The sequence below is a fragment of the Acinonyx jubatus genome, chromosome D1 (assembly GCF_027475565.1).
Source record: "Acinonyx jubatus isolate Ajub_Pintada_27869175 chromosome D1, VMU_Ajub_asm_v1.0, whole genome shotgun sequence".
Lineage (NCBI taxonomy): Eukaryota > Metazoa > Chordata > Mammalia > Carnivora > Felidae > Acinonyx > Acinonyx jubatus.
In genome coordinates this window covers 95,221,026-95,239,096 of record NC_069390.1, presented here as the reverse complement: position 1 = coordinate 95,239,096, position 18,071 = coordinate 95,221,026, and the positions used below count along the sequence as shown (strand labels likewise).

Here is an 18,071-nt window from a genome sequence, read left to right as displayed (position 1 = left end):
TTGTTTCCACTCTATATCCCCTTCTAGAATGGGAACTCTCAAAGATTGGGATTCCTGACGCAAAGTAGGAGCTCGGCGATTAGAATTTGAATAAAGGAGTTCCTTCCTACAGGGTAGAAGGATGCCCCTTAAAAGCCATCGCGAGTTTGAGAGGGAGATGGGGACATTGCTGGGTTGTACTTCCTGCCTCTCAGGGGCTGGAATTGGACGGTGCCGAGAGCTTTGGCACAGACCCACGGGGACACGGAGACCACAGGGGTGTGTTTCCAGATGGGGAAAGTCAATCTGACTCTGTGTGCACGCATGTGGTTCACATATGCACACGTGTGTTCATCAACTGTGACAGCAGGGCACTTTGGTGTCGGGTGACGTGTAACAACATGGTAAGCCTGATCCGGACACACATCTTTTCTTGTGCCTGTGTGTCTAAGATGGCTGCTACAACTCTCACGGGGAACGATTATCTTAATTTAGTCCCCGGTGACCATTTGTGGGTTATCCTTGGCAAACAGTAATCCTGAATGACTCACCCCTTAACGCTCAGCACATATCCCTGTCGTCTCCTGTTCCTGTCCGGGTACACTTGGGACGTGTGAATGATTTATTGGTTAATAGCAAACACACAGAATTAGCCGTAGCTCTTAACTCCTTGAGCGCTTACCCCGAGTTGAACATTTTGCCTGTGTTCCCCTTTCCCTTTTCCCAACACTCATGCCAGCACAGAGGGGCTCTGGCTCCAAGCCGGCACTCGGCCCCCACATTTTTCAAAGTGCTGGGGAGCCCCAACCTTCCTGACAGTTTGGCTTTCCCACGTTTCCTCCCTCCAAGATCGGCTTTTTTTTTTTTTTTTGGATGTTTATTTTGTTTTCAAGAGAGAGTGCGCGCAAGCAGGGGAGGGACAGAGAGAGAAAGAAGGAAAGACAGAATCCCAAGTAGGATCTGCACCCTCTGTGTAGAGCCCAATGCAGGGCTCGAACTCACAAACCATGAGATCATGACCTGAGCTGAAGTTGGATGCTTAACTGACTGAGCCCTCCAGGCGCCCCCAAGATTGGCCTTTTGTATGTTTACTATGAACGTGCCCGTGAGGGTTAAGTTAATTTGAGAGTAGAATGTTTCTGGGAAAAGAATTTCATGATACTCCCTGGGATAAGTAAAGGTAGCCTGGGATGTTGCCAACCCAGGGCTGCAACCCCCAGCCAAGCCCTGTCCTGGCATTGTGCATTCACTCAGTCCACAAGGGCCTGGTGCCGGAGCCAGATAGGGGCACCAGAGAAGGGGAAGAGTCCGTCCAGGCCCCACTTACATTTTACCTGGGAGCATGGCCTAGAGGATGACTGGGCCATGTGAAGCAGTGAGAGCTCCGAGAAATGAGTTGGCATCAGAGGAGGCGATGGGACCCCCAAGGACAGAGGTGAGTTAGGTTAGGCGGGAGAAAGGGAGGGAGAGCAGCTGGGGCAGAGAGAAACCCTTGAGTGGAGGACAGCAGGTGTGGAAGACAGGAGACTGGCCCACCTCATGGACATGGCAGTGAACTTGGCCATGAAACAGAACCAGGCCACCTTCGGCACAGAGCTCCCTCTCCCTGACAAACAGCCTTCTGCCTTCTTCTCTCCTACTTCACACTCACAAAATCACCCTCCTGTACCCTCCCCTCATGACTTCTGGGCTGTCTGACTCTCAGTCCTCCCCAACCCTGAAGCCCCTTCTGACTTGAGCTCAACAAACCAGTGTCTCAGCACTTGTGTCTCTTAGCTTCTAGCACGATCTCCACCTTGATGCTCAGCCATCTCATCTTGTGCGGGTCCCAAGCCCGGTCGTCCTCACCATCCCCACTCACGGCTACCCATCAACGGTCAGCCTCCCGACTTCCTCTGGGCCTTGGTACTCCCTGGGCCCACGTCTTACCCCTTCCTTGTCATATCCCCTGAGCAGTTCTGCTAAGCCCTTTGCACATCAAGCCTTCAGTCCCGCCCCCAGCGTGACTCTGGGGCCTGGCACGGATTCCCTCACCTCAGTCCCTTCCCCTCCTCTCTCTGTCCACGTCCATGTCTCCACCTCACCTACAGGCTTCCTTCCCAGCTTCTTTGTCGCCTTGGCCCTGTCTCTTTCCACTTGGCCCTAGGACCCCACTGCACCAGCTAGCTCCTCTCTTCCTTCTCTGATCTCTCCTTCTCATGGGATTCTTCCTTTCTACCTGCAAATACACCCTGGTCTCTCCCATCCTCAGATACCATCGCCACCCCCTTGCCCACACCCTGCTACCCCTCCAGCTGCCTCCAGCTTGGGGGATTGTAAGTCGTGGTGTTGGTGGGCCCTCGGGGAATCCTCCAGCCCAGTGGTTTGCAGATGGGGCAACCGAGGCTGGAGGAGAGACGAGGCCAGTAGAAGGTGGGTGGAGAGGCCGTGTGCCTGCCTGCCTTTATCTCCTGACTTCTCAAAGTTCTGGTACCTTCTTTCTCATGCACCTTGCATTCACTCCCCATTTCTGTGGAGTCCTGCCGCCCCGCTGCACCTGCCATGGGAGGGTTGCCAGCAACACCTGGCCAGGGGCCCCCTTCACAGCCCTGCTTCATCTCTGTAGGGGAACGTGTGCCCCCTCCTTCCTGAACCTCCTTGCTCCTTGGCTCTCGTGGCCCCATTCTCCTGATTTTCAACTTTTCTGGTTGCTTCTGCTTTATCTTCTATGGCTGCTCTTCATTTTCCCACTGTCTAAGATCAGGGCCTTGTCCTCTTGTCCCCCTTCTGTCCTCCCTCATTTCTTCCCCCGCCGATGGCCTCACATTTCCTTCAGCTTCAGCCGTCCATTCTGTACAGAGGCCTCCCAGTCCCTGCCCCGGTCTTGCCCTCAGTCCACATTTTAAGCATTCGGTCAGGGGTTTCCTCTGGGATAGCCTGCCAGCACCCCAAATTCAACACATCCCCAATCGTCTTCCCTTCCAGACCATCCATGCCCGTGATGACACCTTCCTCTGGACATACACCCAGGCTCCAACAGTCTGAGGACCCCTACCCTCTGTACCCCACACCCCACCTGCCCTCAAGCCTGGCCCTCTCTGTGTTTCTTCCAGCTCTCTGCGCTCTATCCTGAGCCAAACTATGGCTCAGGACTCAGTATCTCACATCAGGAGAGAGTCTGCCCTAGCCTCAAGATGCTCTCTCTTATTATTTAATATTCTTAATCCTTAAGTCTTTCAAACCGTCCATGTTCCCCTACTATGTATGTAGGCTGTGTACCTACCTTGCCCTGGCACCCAAGGCCCCTCTGACCCTAATTTATCCTCCGGGCACACAAGCCATGCTCCAACTGAAGGTAGGGTCCATTGTCCCCTAAAGAGGCCATGCTCCTTCGCACTCAAGATTATGCCCTTGATCTTGCCTTTCCCCTGCCTCTGATGCCTTTCATTAACACCACTCCATCTGTATTCCATCCCCCTCTGGAACCCAGCTTGGGTTTTACCTCCCCCATGGAAACTTCTCTGGAAGTTTTCACCAGAGGGACCCACCCCTCTTCCCAGAGCCCTCGTGGCTGGACCTGCTCTGCCTTGGGTTGCATTTGGTCAGTACATGTTCTTACCTCACCCGCTATATTGTCAGTATCCTAGTATCTCATAATGCCCTGTGACAGGTCCATGTGGAATAAACAAACAGAAGGGAAAGAAAGAAGGGATGGGAAGGGGGTGAGGTCAAATGATGACCTGGCACCAGAGGGAGGAGCTTCAGCTTGACTCTCTGTGCATTGAGACCCATGTGTTCCTGGTAAGAGAGGTGTCTTGAGGTCAGGAGGGGAGCTAATTGCCACCTCCAGAGCAGCCCATCGCCCCAGTCACTTCCGTCCCTCTTACCTCGTCTCCTCCCCGACCTCTGCCCCGGCACCCCCATCCCTCGTGGCTGAGACACCAGGGCTAAGATGAGAATGACAGCTGCCCAGTTTTGCTGCAGGAAAACCCGTATTTAATGCTGAAGGGGAACCACCAGGAGATGGAAGGCAATGACCGCTACGAGGGCTTCTGTGTGGACATGCTCAAGGAGCTGGCAGAGATCCTCCGGTTCAACTACAAGATCCGCCTGGTCGGGGATGGTGTGTACGGTGTTCCTGAGGCCAATGGCACCTGGACGGGAATGGTCGGGGAGCTGATCGCTAGGGTAAGAAAAGAACAGGTGGTCTAGACTTGGGGGTGGGCTGGGGAGGGGGAATTGAAGGGCATGAGGTTTGCTGAATGCTCATGAACCATCCACGTATTCAGGCAGTCATGCCTTTTTCGTGTATTTGTCCATTTTTTTGCACAAATCTTTTCCGTGCCGGCACTGAGCCAGGCACTGGTGGTAAATGTTAGTGATACAGACCGCCATGATCCCTGCCCTGTGGCTCTCCCAGTTCAGCACCTGTAACAGGTAATGGAGGTCTTGACCCATTAATGTGGATTTGAGGTTTGGGTTTGGGGTCCGTTTTCTGGATACGCCTGGTGCTTTCTGTTCGTTCCGATGATTTTACGGCTCGGTAGCACCCCCGGGCAGAGCTTGGGTGGGCCCGGGAGAATGGAACACACCACATCAGTTGACTTTGACACTGGAGAAGTGCCGGTCAAGGGAGACATGGTAAAATAACAGGGGGAAAAGGTTCAGCCGTCAGAGGAGATGGTCACAGTTACGGCTATTTTGTTATTACTTCTCGTACTACTCTCTGCTGTCGTTAACGTGCTTCTACAGACCCGAGCCAAGGTGCACTTGGACAGGCTGTAGATTTTCAGGGTGAATGTGGGGAGTTGGTTAAAATGCAGGTGAGCATCGTAGGATGTCAGTCATCTGTTTGGTTAGAGCAAGGATATAGAAAGTTCTTCCTGGGGGACATCTCTTGTTTTCTTGGCACACAGTATTAACAGCTGTACAAATTAATTAAGCCGTTACTGTTTCACGGCCCCTATTTCCATAACCGAGTTTTTGTGGCCGGGTCCTGGTGATGGGCACTCAGTGCAGAGAGCACAGACCTGGGTTCCTAGCACGACCTTGAACCAAGCCCTTTCCCTCTCTGAGCTTTCCACGTGCAGAAGGAGCCCCTGCAGCCTCCCAGTGAATGCCAACGTGCAAGGGCTTTACATACATTATCTTGAATCCTCTTTAAACATACCCTTTAGCTCGATGTTATCCTCACTTTACAAACGAGCCATCTGAAGCTCAGAGGGCTTGAATGACTTGTCTGAAGCCACATAGTTAGTATGAGACAGGGCTGGGATTTGAACCCAGATCTGTGTAACAGCCGGGCCTGCGCTGTTCTCACTGCCGCACCCCACTGCAGCCGGACTTTGATGTCACCAAGCAAGGCACCCTTCCAACTGGGCCCCGCCTTCTCTCCTTCCTTTTCATGCTCCTTCCCTCCACACTTCTCTTCCCTTCTGCCGGACTTTCTTTTTTTCTTCCCTTCCTTCTTTTCTCTCTGCCCTTTATCTCTTGAGTTAATACGATTTTAACCCTTTATATGTACCAGGCTTGGGGTACGAGACACATTTTTGCCGTGATCGTCTTCAAGGATAAAAATATCTGTTGGGTATTAAATAAGCAGTCTTTGATGCCTCATGGTGAAATGGCTTGTATAGACAGGAGCACGAAAAGCTATTTAAGAGCTGAGGAGAAGGGGTGCTTAGGAGATTGCCTGGCTGTATAGACAGCATTTGCAGTGACCCGGCAGGATACATAGCAAGACTCTGAACCCTCCAGTGTGAGCTGTTTCAGGAGTGAGGCCTTGCTGGCAAGGAGAGGCTCTCATACAGAGGACTGACCAATCAACAGAAGGCCACAGAAGGCCTAGGGAGCCCAGGGAGCATTTCACAGGGGCAGGGCATAGGGGTGAAGATTTCCTCAGAGAGCTGTCTGCTATCTTGATTTTTTTTTTAATGTTTTTATTTAGTTTTGAGAGAGAGACAGACAGAGTGTGAGCGGGAAAGGGGCAGAGAGAGAGGGAGACACAGAATCCGAAGCAGGCTCCAGGCTCTGAGCTGTCGGCACAGAGCCTAACACGGGGCTCGAACTCACACGCCGTGAGATCATGACCTGAGCTGAAGTTGGATGCTTAACCGACTGAGCCACCAAGGTGACCATGTCTGCTGTCTTTGAGATTCAAGCCCACCCTGCTGATGGTGCCCATGCTTCAACCCCCCCATCCCCCCCCAAAAAAAAACCCCAGATTTTTTATTTGCATTTCACCGCAGAGGTGGAGCCCAGTGGTTAAACCCCAGGAAGCTGAACTGCCATGACTTTTCCTTCTCTTACGGGCAAACTTGGTCACCTTGAGTCCGTTTCTTCAGCCCTCTTTGGCCTGCCTGCCTGGTGACTGGTAGGGCGACTTCAGGGATGTCAGAGTTAGTGTATAGCCAGTCCCCTTATCAGCCCCCTAATGAGCTATGACATGGACTGGCAGGGAGAGGAGAGGAGCCTGGGACTCAAGGACACGCGGCTACACGCTGAATGACTTAGGCAATCAGCCAGGGATCTTCAGCTTCACCCCAGATTGGCTTTCAAGCCCAAACCCTTGCTGCTTTGGTCTCATCTAGACATAGCTACTCATATCAACTAATTAATTACTGAAACCATTAATTCAATAAATATTTGTTGAATGCCTTCTGCTATTCCAGATGTTGGAGATACAGTGGGGGGGGGGGCCCATAAACGCAGACACTGCCTTCATGAAACTTACCAGCGAGAGACATGTTAATGAAGGATCACATGCATATAGAATTTCAAACCGTTAGCGCAAGGGAGGAAAAGTAGAAGGAGCCGTGAGGACGTATCAGAGGGCAGTGGGATCCAGTCTCGAGAGGCAAGAGGGCAGGGGAGGGAAGTCTTCCCTCGGGAAGTGACATTGGAGCTGGTATCTGAAGAATGGGAAGAGCATTCCAGCCCAGAGGCTGTCTGGATGCCACTGGGATTGATTCTGGGCTGGAACGGGTGATGCTGGGACCACCACCTTCCCCAGGTTCAACAATTAGATGTGTCTGCCAAGATGTTCCCTAGGTTTCCATTAGTCCTAAAGCCAAGATCCATCCTGTCATACAGAAACATTGCAGAGGCTGGAATGGCAGGGCCTTGAATGTCCCAACCGAAGGAAACCTCAGAGCTCACCACATCTAAATCTGTCACTTTTGCAGACGAAGCAAGGAAGGGTCAGAGAGGTCAAGTAACCTGCCAGAGATCACATAGCTAATAAGTACCGAGTCCACATTAAAGCCCTGGGCTCTCTGGCTTCAGCGCTCATGGTCTGAGAGAGCACAGATCCCGATGTTAGACCTAAGCTAAAGTTTCAGTCCACGCGCTTACTGGCTGTGTGTTCTTTGGCAAGTTATGTTATCCTTTCTGTCCCTTCTGCAAGCCTTCAGTGTTCATTGGGAAGAATTTTAAGGATTTAAAATAACACACACACACGGGGGCGCCTGGGATGGCTCAGCCAGTTAAGCGTCTGACTCTTGATTTCAGCTCAGGTCATGAGCTCACGGTTCGTGGGTTCGAGCCCCGTGTCGGGCTCTGTGTTGTGTTGAGCCTGCTTGAGATTCTCTCTCTTTCCCTCTCTCTCTGCCCCTCCCCTGCTCAGTCTCTCTCTCAAAAAGTAAATAAACTAAAAATAATAATAAAATAACACACACATACAGAGGGTTTGACATACAGGAGGCATAGGAGTTGCCTTAAGTCAGGGCTCCCTAGAAAACTGAGCCCAAGGGGGAAGTTCCCATGCTAATTGAGGGAGTGCACTTCCAAGGCAGCAGAAGTGAGGGGGAGGGGAGGGGAGTGGCAGGCCAAGAGGACATCTGTCCGTCCTTATAAAGGAGTACGTCCCTGGGCTGGCCATAGCTCTGCTCCAAGCCCAGCTGAGTGTTCGCTCTTCAGAGAGACCCAGGAAAGTGCCGCCTCACCGGACAGCCCGTAGCAATGGGGAGGAGAATGCACCTGCTGAGTCTCCTCGGCTGAGGTTCACCCCGCAGGGTGTCACCTCCCCATGTGCCCCAAACCCCGTGGCCGCCTTCAGACAAGTCAGATCCTGAATCAACAGTGACAGCTCCCCTAATTCAAGCCGCAGCCGATGGGTGTGAGCAGCTGACCCCCTTCCTGCCTGCGGCCTTGTCCAGTGACAGAATGTGCTGCGGATTGTTAGGACACAGCTGCTGTCGCGCCATCCGTCCAGGGGCCACGGGTAAAACTGAGCATGACTCCGTCCCCCTCCTCGCTGGGGGAGCCCGGAGGCGAGCCTTAGCTGGTTTGGACCAGGAGTGATTTTTTTTTTTTTTTTTTTTTTTTAAGTAAGCTCAAAGCCCATCGTGGGGCTTGAACTCACGACCCTGAGATCAAGAGTCACATGCTCTACGGACTGAGGCAGCCAGGCATCCCTCAGGAATGATTATTATTAGGCTCCTGGAGGTACACCAGGTTGTGTCTCCGTGACCCCCTCTTGTTCAAGGAGAATGCCTTCCCCCATAGGAAAAAAAAAGGAAACTAAGCCCGTCATCTGTTAACAGCTGCAAGTGAAAACAGTTGTTCACAACATCACACTGGGGTAAGCCTGAGATTCCACGTTGGGGGCGCAGCGGTCCTGGGCCAGTGCATCCGCGCGCACTGTCCACGCCTGTGGCTTTGGGGGCTGCTCACCCACGTGGCACACGTGACATCTGGGGGAAGAGACCGTGTAAAGGGTGAGGCCCCCGGGGTGTGCATGGACAAGGCTACCCACCCGCTTCCCCTGGACAGCCAGCAAGATGAGGCCTGGTTGGCCTGCAGTAAGAGAGACGGAGGCTAGATATAAAGGGGAATCACACCCCACACACAAGGGGCCGATAGCCCTTGGCTAAGGAATCTCTTTCTGTAGACAGTCTGAAGAGCACAACAGCTTCCCGCATGTCTGAGTGACACGGAGTGAAGTACAGAGGCGTGGGCCATCTCCACTGGGTGTTCGAGAGCCTCAGAGTTCACGTCCATTATCACCCGCTTATCCAAGGCTCTCGGGCTTGGACACATGGCCTGTTAGTTGTAGAAGAGCATTCAAGCATGTGTTCTGCATCTGTTTGGAAATCATCGGAATATGTCTTTTGGCACAAATCCCATTACAGGTGGGAATGTGCTTGGAGTGACAAGTAGATTCACATAGACTGGACCAGGTGGGTGGCCTCTCCCCCTGGTCCTGTGGTTGAGCCGCAGAGGTGAGCGGGATGAATCTATTTGGGGAGGCTCTCGGATCTGGATTCGTTTGGCCCCAGTCAGATCCTTCCCGGATGAGCCCGTAGCAGGCCTGCCCACAGTGATGGTTTGTCTTGATGGAGGTGAACTTGGAGGGGAAGGGGTGGATTGAAGTAGTGTGAAGAAGGAGGTACCCCAGGAACAGTCTCAGGGATCCTCTTGTTTCACTCCAGTAAACTTACTTACAGTGTTAATTGAAATTGTTCAAGGTATTCAGATACAAAGATGAGTGGATGGTTCCCAGGTCTCTCTTTGATGGGAGATAGTTGGGTAAAAGTTGGGTAAAAGTGAGAAAGGCATTGATGGGGAAGAGCAGGGTATGGACCGAGGGCTGAAGGACTGGCTCCTGATTCTGCTGGTGACGTGTAGGAGAGACACCTGCAGGAGGTCATGTTTGACCAGAGTCTTTAAGGACGAAGAGAGGTTGGCCAGGCACAGGAAGGACATGGAGAGCAAAGAGCGTGCCGGGAGGGAAGGAGCATGAGCTCCCAGGCTGAAGATGCATGGATATTTCCATTTTAGGTTAAGATGCCTGAAACGGAGCATGGTGGGAAATGAGGCTAGGAAGCAGGCAGCGGTCATTGATGAAGGTCCCACGTGATGAAGGGCCCCCAGTGTGGAGTGTGGACGGCTGGAGGAGTGGGACAAGACAGAGGCAGGGAAGCCTGCCTGTGCAACAAAGGTCTTGGCTTTCTTAGACTCATTTCAGGAGTAAACTTTTGGATCGTGGGGCTGCCTCCTTTATGCCTTGTCTGGATGCCCCTTGCTTCTTTGGTTAAGCCATTAAAAGGCTTATTGGTTTGAGTTGCTATTAATAGATCCTACTTGTCAGTGGTCAGATGGTGAATCCTTTAAATTGGCTTTTTTTTAAATAATTTTACTTTAGAGAGCAAGAGAGCACGCACAAGTGGGGGAGGCGGCAGGGGGGAGGGGGGGGGGAGAGAGAGAGAGAGAGAGAGAGAGAGAGAGAGAGAGAGGGAGAGAGAGAGAGAATATCTAAAGCAGGCTCCAAGCTCAGTGCAGAGTCCAGTGCGGGGCTCGATCCCACAACCCCGGGATCATGACCTGAGCCAAAATCAAGAGTCGGATATTCAACTGATTGAGTCACAGGTGCCCCTTCCCTTCTGATTTCTTAATGAACATGTATTTTACACAAGTGAAAATGGGGTCATAGTATATGTTAATACAGAAGTCACCAGGACACAGGGACCAAATGAGAGTGGACCACGAGAGACAGGTATTTCAGTAAGAAGACTCCTAGATTTCTAACTTGGACATCGGGGTGGATGGTAATGCCAGTCGTTGAGGTGGAAAATTCAAGAGGAAATCAGGTCTGCGAGGAAAAGGGAGGACGAAGTTAGCTTCTGAATAGGGAACTGTGAAATGCCTTTCGGACATCTAGGTAGAGGCATTCAGCAGGGAGTTGGCTACAGTGGGCTCGGCACACTGATGCTGTGGGTGCTAGGGTGCACGGTGAATCGGAGGTGGTTGCTGAAGCCACGAGTGGGGAAGGAATCACCCAGGAGGAAAACACAGGCTCGGGAGGCTGCCGAAGGCCCCGGGAAAAAAATGGGTAAAGACGTTTTCCACCCCTTGAAAGGAAGTACAGAAAGTTAGCGATACAGAAGTCACTGGCAAGAGCGGTTTTGTGGGTGGCCAGATTGAGATAAGATGGCAATGGTCGAACCTGGGAGGAATGAATGGTCTGTAAAGAAGCCTTGCTTTTATGGGAAAGCAGGAGAAGGGGTTGTCGCTAGAGGGAGCTGTGGAGCAGAAAGGTTGGCTGTTGTTCAAAATGAACTCCCTATGGACAAGAGCTGCCCAGAGTTGAGAATGGCGGTGGGGGGGACGCAGAGCCCGCCACGTGGCTAGAGCAGTGTCAGGGTTGGGTGACCGTCAGGACCGGGCCGAGCACGGGGTGGGGGGTGGAGCATTTGTGAAAGGGTTTTGGAGTCCTGGCCAAGACGCGAGAACTTCTTCCCAAGGCGGATAACTGGGAAGCAGCGCCATCAGGGGCATATCCGTCCGGGCCGTTGACTCCGTAACGCTTCACAAGATTCTGCAGTGATTTCCCATCCGAAACCACTTTCACCAGTATTTACTCCTTACCCATTTCACAACAGCGCCGTGAAGTAGATGTCGTTATCCCCATCATAGAGATAAGCCACCGGAGACTTAGAAGTACAAAATGATTCTCCCAGTGTCCCACAGCCAGCAAGCGGAGAAGCAGGGTCAAGCCCAGGCACTAGTCCACGGCAGGACACGATCTCACCTGCTGCAATGGCAGCCTCGGGTCCCCGCAGCCACCATTGGCATTCACTTTGGAGATGTCCTCCTAGGCAGAGGATTTGGAGGGTGCCCAGGACTTGGTACCCAGATCTGGCTCTGGCCTATGAAGGGTTTGCACTCCATCTGTGAAGGGCAAGAGCTGGGCAGATGGCTTCTGTGACCCCTTCCTCTCTCCCCCAGTGTGGGTGAGGCGTTCTTGTCAGTTAAGCCCCGAGGACTGGTAACCAGGAAGGGGAGAGACTGCATTTCACATCCTCGGGACCCAGCTGCAAATCACATTCGGGAAGAGGAAGAGTCCTCCTCTGGCTTCAAAGTTCAGAACCAACCACCCTGTTGGCATTCAACACCGTGTTGGCAGAATGGCACATTTAGGTTCAAAGAGAAAAGGGCTTTGGAAGGCTTAGAACCAAGGCTCGTAAGCCTTTGACATCAAATCGCTCTTTCCAGTGACATTTTGATGAGTTAAGTGTAAATGAAGCTGAAATGCCTCCTTCCATTTCCCCTGCCGGGCCCCTTTGAGAGAGGATTGGGGAGCGAGTTTGCCAGAGGCCTGGTATTGTGGGCTGTCCGTGGCCTCAATCCACTTGGGAAGGTTGTCCAGAGACATTTTGCTGAACTAAAAAAATACGACAACTAGTCCCCCTGGGATTACTTTTCACCATGAAGCCAGACTATTTTAACTGCAAATAGGTCAGAGAATTCTATTCTTTAAAAGAAAGATACCAATCCAGGGGCTAAAACTGAGTGTTCAGCGCATTCCCCCATGTGATATCCAAGCTCAGGGAGAATTTTACTCTATCTTCCCCTTGGTTTCTGAATTTACTCAAATCAGGAAGAGATGGGGTTCAGTGATCGCTCATTCATTCATCCAAGTACCCACTCCCTGACAAGCACTATTTGGAAGTGAGGAATGGCCAGTAAGGAGTCCAGGGTCTACTCTAAGAGCCAGAAAGGTAAAGGAAGAATTACAGTGCCATGTGATATGCGCTGTATTAATAGTGATAATAATCATGGCTGACATATATTGAGTGTTTCCTATGAGACAGGTGCTGTTCTAGGCACTTGACTGTATTAACTCATTTAGTCCACACAGCGATCAAATGTTGCAGATGAGGAACCTGTTCACGGTCAGGTGGGTAGTGAGGGGCAAGGACAGGTCTGGCAGAAGGACAGGCAAGGTGGTACAGGTGTGAACGGGGAAGGGCTTACCAAGGAAAGGGAAGTATTGAGGATGGAGAAGGATCCTCTTGGTAGATGAGAATACTCTAGATGCGGCAAACGCCAAGATACGTGCTGAGCAGCGTGAGTGGTTCTGTGTGGCTGAAGTCAGACATGGGAAGGAGCAGAGGAGAGTAGGGCTGTAGGCAGGGGCCCGTTGTGATAGGACTCGTGTGTTTGGATATTTAAACTCTGTCCGGAAGGCTCACGGGGAGCTGTTGAAGAGCAAGATGGTCTGTTTTGTTGGAAGAAGGGAGCGGCATTATTGGCTCTGGCTTGGTCGCCAAGGTTCCTCTGGCAGGAGAGAGGGGAATGGACTGGATTTGGGGAGACCAGATGCAGGCGTATTCACTAGACAGATGTCCCAGGATCCAGGTGGATGGGATGGGCCTCGAATCAAGGCAGTGGCGGTGAAGGTGCCCAGAAAAAGATGGCGACATGTGGGGATCTCACCATTTACTTCTAGGGCCCATTGAGTGGGGTGAACGTCCCTTTTGTGTAAGGCTTTAAGTGTGGGTTTGGGCACCTGCCTCTCAGGGAAAGAGGGATGGCTGTTTGACTCTGGGAATGGCCCTTTCTAGAAGAGCATCGTGAGGGACGCAGGTCAAGTCGCAGTGCTGGCCTGCGACTCCCCGAGACCCGGACGGGAGAAAATCCATCCTGTCTGGCTCATTATTCACAGACCATTGTCCTTGAGAAGAAAAGGGCCAGAGCCCTGGACTGCATGTTGGGCCACGGCCGCCTCCGCCCTCCCTCTCAGCAGTCCCTGCCTTTACACGACTCTGTCTCATTTCTAGTTCTCAAAGCTTCTGTTCTGCCACGCACCTCCTTTTACCTACCTGATAAAAAGCCAATAAAAGCAGGGTTGAGACTGCAGCCACACTCCCATTCTTCTGAGATGACTGTGACAGCGGCCACCAATACAGCTGGGCTGTCCCGTCTACCTCTGGGGACTGCTTCCCTCTCCCCATCCAGAGGCGACCTGCGCGCACCCCGCAAGATTGGGACGAGCCCCCAGATCCACCAGAGGGTTCTGCTAAGGCCTTCAGGTTTTTTTTTTTTCTTCCTCTTATTTCCCTTGGCTTTGTGGTGAATCAGGATGGGGGTCTCCTGTGCTCCAGACATTTGGTCACGTCTCTCCTGAGTTCCAAGCTGAGCCCCCAGGAAAGCGCGTAGGAGGGGAGGGGACTGATCACTCCTGACAAGGGCCAGGCACTTTATAGGAGCTCCACGCGTGGCATTTCATCTAACCCTCATATGACCCGAGAGGCAGGAATGCTTGTTCCAGCGTGCACAGATGAGGATATGGAGGCTCAGAGTTGAGTGATTCACGCAAGCGTAGATACACCCCGGGTGGCCAGAGCCCGGACTCCTGCCCCCTCCAGACCCCAATCTTGCACTCTCCTCACTGCGCTGCAAAGAGCACATGTGAACTGCTGACTGGCACACAGAACGCTTGCGGCCGAACCTTCCCGACCTGCTGGAATAACGGGGAGGAAGGAATAGGCTGCAGGTGGCTCTGAGTGGCCGGCTTGAGAGGGACACCTGGATGACACTTCTGTCCTCCCTGCCGTTAATCCTGGGGGTGGGGGCTTTTGTAACTGCTTCCTTCTTAGAGGCTAAGAAGGCACAGCCCCCGAGAGGCCAACACCTGGAAGTGCTCGGATTTGAACCCAGGTTCCTTCCCTCTAGGAGCCCTCCAGCTAGAAGGGCAGGCAGACAAGCAGAAATTTCTAGAACACAGCAAAGCATTAAGAAACAGTTCCTTCGAATCCTATGGAACGAGGCGCCATACAATAAGCGTTCTTTGCATAAACTTAGAAAGGTCACCCATCAGCGAGTTTATGTCAATGCAGATGTCAACCCAAGGCTTAGAAAACCAGGCTATCAATTGAATAATCAATCAGCAGAAGGTAATTTAACACGTACTATGTGTAGGTCACTGTGCCCTTTTACCCTCGGTGGGGGTAAGAGGACAGATCAGATTCGGTTCTGCCTTTGAAAGGTTACAGACGAGGTGGTGTGGAGGTAGGGGGAGTACGGACCCATCAGAGAAATGTTTGCTCCGGTGTGGCCACGGCGGATGTGAGTTGAGCCCTGAGCAAGGCGGGGCCAAGTAAGGGCATTGTGCATCACCTGTGAAGGTACACAACCTCAATCCTTATTTCCCTTAAAGTGGCCTTGTAGAGTGTGAGGTCCAGAGAAGGTCGGCCCAGATTCAGGAAAAGACCTCGACAGGAATTGACATGGGACTCGCGGGGGGATTGGGCTTCAGTCGTGTTCAGAGTTATATCAGCAGCTTCAGACTGGGAATTCCTCCAAACCCCATGGGCGTCTAGAAGCAGGCTGGGAAATTGTCAGAGGCTCACTTCTTGGGAATTATTTCCTCCTTCCCCACTGAGTGCCAGCTGTTAAGGGGAGCGAGGGGTCTGCAAAAGAAATGGAAATGTATTAATTAAGGCATCTGAAAGCCTTCTAAGAGATTGGCTTTCTGTTCAACAGAAGAGACAGGCAGTAAGGAATTGACGTGGGGCAGGGGTGGGGAAGGAAGCTATAGAAAATGGTATGTTAATATCTTCTAAGGGTACTCTGGTCCTGATTGCCCACCCCATATGGCAGAGGTAAGATGTTATCTGCAGGCTCATTCATATTCTGGGCTCTAAGAGCTCTTTCTCGAACTCCAGTTCAACACCTGGGCACTTAACCTCTGTCTCAGTCCCCAAAGTACGTTCTTGTTCACCACCTAGTTTTAGCAATTCAGCCCCTGATTATTCCTCAAGCCTGAGTCTAACCCTGGTCCTTGGGCTCCCTTTCTCCACAGGAGTAAGGATCCTACCCCTGCACTTGAGGCCAGAGCCCTAACTAACCCTGCTGATGTATTTCCCATCCTCAGCCAATATTACTTGCCCGTGGGTACATTGATTCAACATCAGTTGTGGATTCAGGTAGATAAGACACGGTTCTTACTTGCACTGAACTCGCAGGCTATATACATAGAACCTCCAAAAACAGTTGTACAGGTAGTATATTGTACAAGGAGTGAATAGGGCCTGAAGCCTAACACTCGCACTGCTCACCAAGCATGTGCAGTGGTGGGGGCATGTATCCACCTGTAGATTCTCTTCCTACAGAGAAGCCTTTAGTTTGCCAAACCATGTGCCCACTACGCCTGCTGAGAGGATCAATTTTTTATAAGTCCTACAATGGCCCCAGCTATACTTGGAATGAGGTCTAATGTGTCAAAATAATGAGACCATAGTATGTGATATACGCAAAATGGAATCATACAAAACTTTGTGGGAACACAGAGGAAACAGGAAACTGTCCGTCTCCAGGAAGCCAGGCAGAACTTTCGAACAGAGCTAATGATAATAATAGCTATTGTTTATTGACTACCTCCTACCTGTCAGACATTTATCATACATCATTTCCTCTCCAACAGCAATCTTAGAAGATAACTATTATGATTCACATTTTATAATGAAGACGCTGAGGTTAACCCCAGCCTAACAGAGAGGCTAATTCAAGGTCACACGGCTAACAAGGGATTGATCTGGAATTCAAAGCCAAGCCTGGCTGACATCAAAGTCCACAGCCCTTCTAACACACTATGATGCCTGAAAGGGAGGTACAGTCAAGTTGGACCTTGATGGACAAGTAGGAAGTGGACAAGCTCCAGTGGGGGAAAGAGTTGCAGGCCGGGAACTGTGTGGGCAGACGCAGAGTCTGAAATATTTGACAGCCTTAAGGAACGTGAGTAGTGCGATGTAGGCTCATTACAGGTTGAAGGGAGGTCAGTAGCTTGAGGTGATGCGGGAAAGGCATGGCTAGGCCAGGTGGTGAGGATCACTGTAAGCAGTTTGGGCCTGATTTTATTTTTTTAAGATTTTTTTTTTTTTTTTTGAGAGGTGGGGAAGGGGCAGAGAGAGAGGGATCCAGAGGATCTCCTGTCTGCACAGAGCCTGATGCGAGGCTCGAACCCATGAACTCTGAGACCATGACCCGAGCCCAAGTTGGATGCTTAACCAACTGAGCCACCCAGGTGCCGCAGGAGTTTGGGCTCGATTTTAAAGATTTCAAAGATAGTAGGGAGTTTCTGGGTTGTTTGTTTGTTTGCTTGTTTGTTTGTTTTTTAAGCAGAGGACTGACCTGAGTAGGTCCTTGGTGTAGAAACAGACCCCAAGGAAGTGGTTCTCAAATTGTGTACCTTGAACCAGCAGCATCAGCATCACCCGGGACTCGTGCAAAATCCAAACTCGGGGGCCCCATCCCGGCCTACTGAATCAGAAACTCTGGAGTGGGGCCCAGCAGTTTGCATGTTAACAGGTTTTTCAGGTGGTTGTGATGCACATTCAAGTTCAAGAGCACTGGTTGGTGCCCATGATCTCCAGTTCAGGAACCGCTGGTGCCTATGCCTCTCGACTTTGAGAACCGCTGGTGCCCGTGCAGTTCAGTAGATGGATAGAGTGGGAAGGAACTGGAAGCAAGGAGACCAGTGCAGAGACTACTGAATAATTCAAATGAAGACTTGAATGATGGCAGCAGCAGTGAGAGTCGAGTTGCGGTAATGGATTAAGCAGGCATTGCAGGAGTAAAATGGATGGGGCTTGGTTATTGAATGGGGAGAGAGCAAGGAAGGGAGGGCGAGGGCAGACTCCGGGCTGACTCCTGCTCTCTGTTTTGGATGACAGGTGGCTGGTAAAGTCATGAACTGAGAAATAGTACATGGAAAAAGAGTAGCTTTAGGAGACGAAGACGTACACGGAGTACATGACATGGGTCTGAAGTGCCAGCAGGACTCTGAGGGCGAGAAGGACAGGAGGTCGTGGGTGAGGGAGGCCAGCGGGAGGGCAGGGCTGGGCCTGCTCTCCAGTTGGGAGTGATCAGGATACACGCGGTGCAGAAATGGAAGGAGTGGCCGTACTCACCCCTGTCCCCACACCCCGCCCCCTGGGCCACCTGTGCAGATCTCTGCTCTTCCAGGTGAAAGCTGTGAGGGCAAGTCACCCAGTGTTTCTGACCCCTGGGTCTTCATTCTCCAAATGGAAATAATGGCAGCCACCTCCGGGTTAGAAATCAGTGAACTACAGTCTCCATAGTGTGCCTGTCATGTGGTAACTCGCAGGGAGTGCGAGCCCTCTCCTGTCCCTGTCGCCTGTTACCCCTCTCTCTCTGCAGGAGGCTGTCCTTGTACTTCGTCTCTGGGCCTAAAGCTCAGGTCCTCAGCCTCCCTGCCATCCATCCCCCTCTACACACACACACACTCAGGAGTGTGCACCTGCTCCCTTGAGATGTAGGCACCCGGGGCTGGTCCTTCCCTCTCCCAGGCTGACCTGGGTTGATTCCTC

The 18,071-nt window shown here is 51.8% G+C and overlaps 1 protein-coding gene across 3 annotated transcripts in view; it reads left to right on the top strand.

The window, feature by feature from the left end:
* Positions 1–18,071, top strand: part of GRIK4 (glutamate ionotropic receptor kainate type subunit 4) — a 428,197-nt gene that overhangs the window by 347,452 nt on the left and 62,674 nt on the right. For 2 of the 3 annotated variants that reach the window (XM_027036756.2, XM_027036754.2), the window contains one exon: positions 3,943–4,146. The exons of the other annotated variant lie outside the window; for it this stretch is intronic. In XM_027036756.2, the coding sequence (XP_026892557.1) occupies positions 3,943–4,146 (204 nt within the window). The remainder of the gene's footprint in view (positions 1–3,942; positions 4,147–18,071) is intronic. 3 annotated transcript variants of the gene reach the window in all.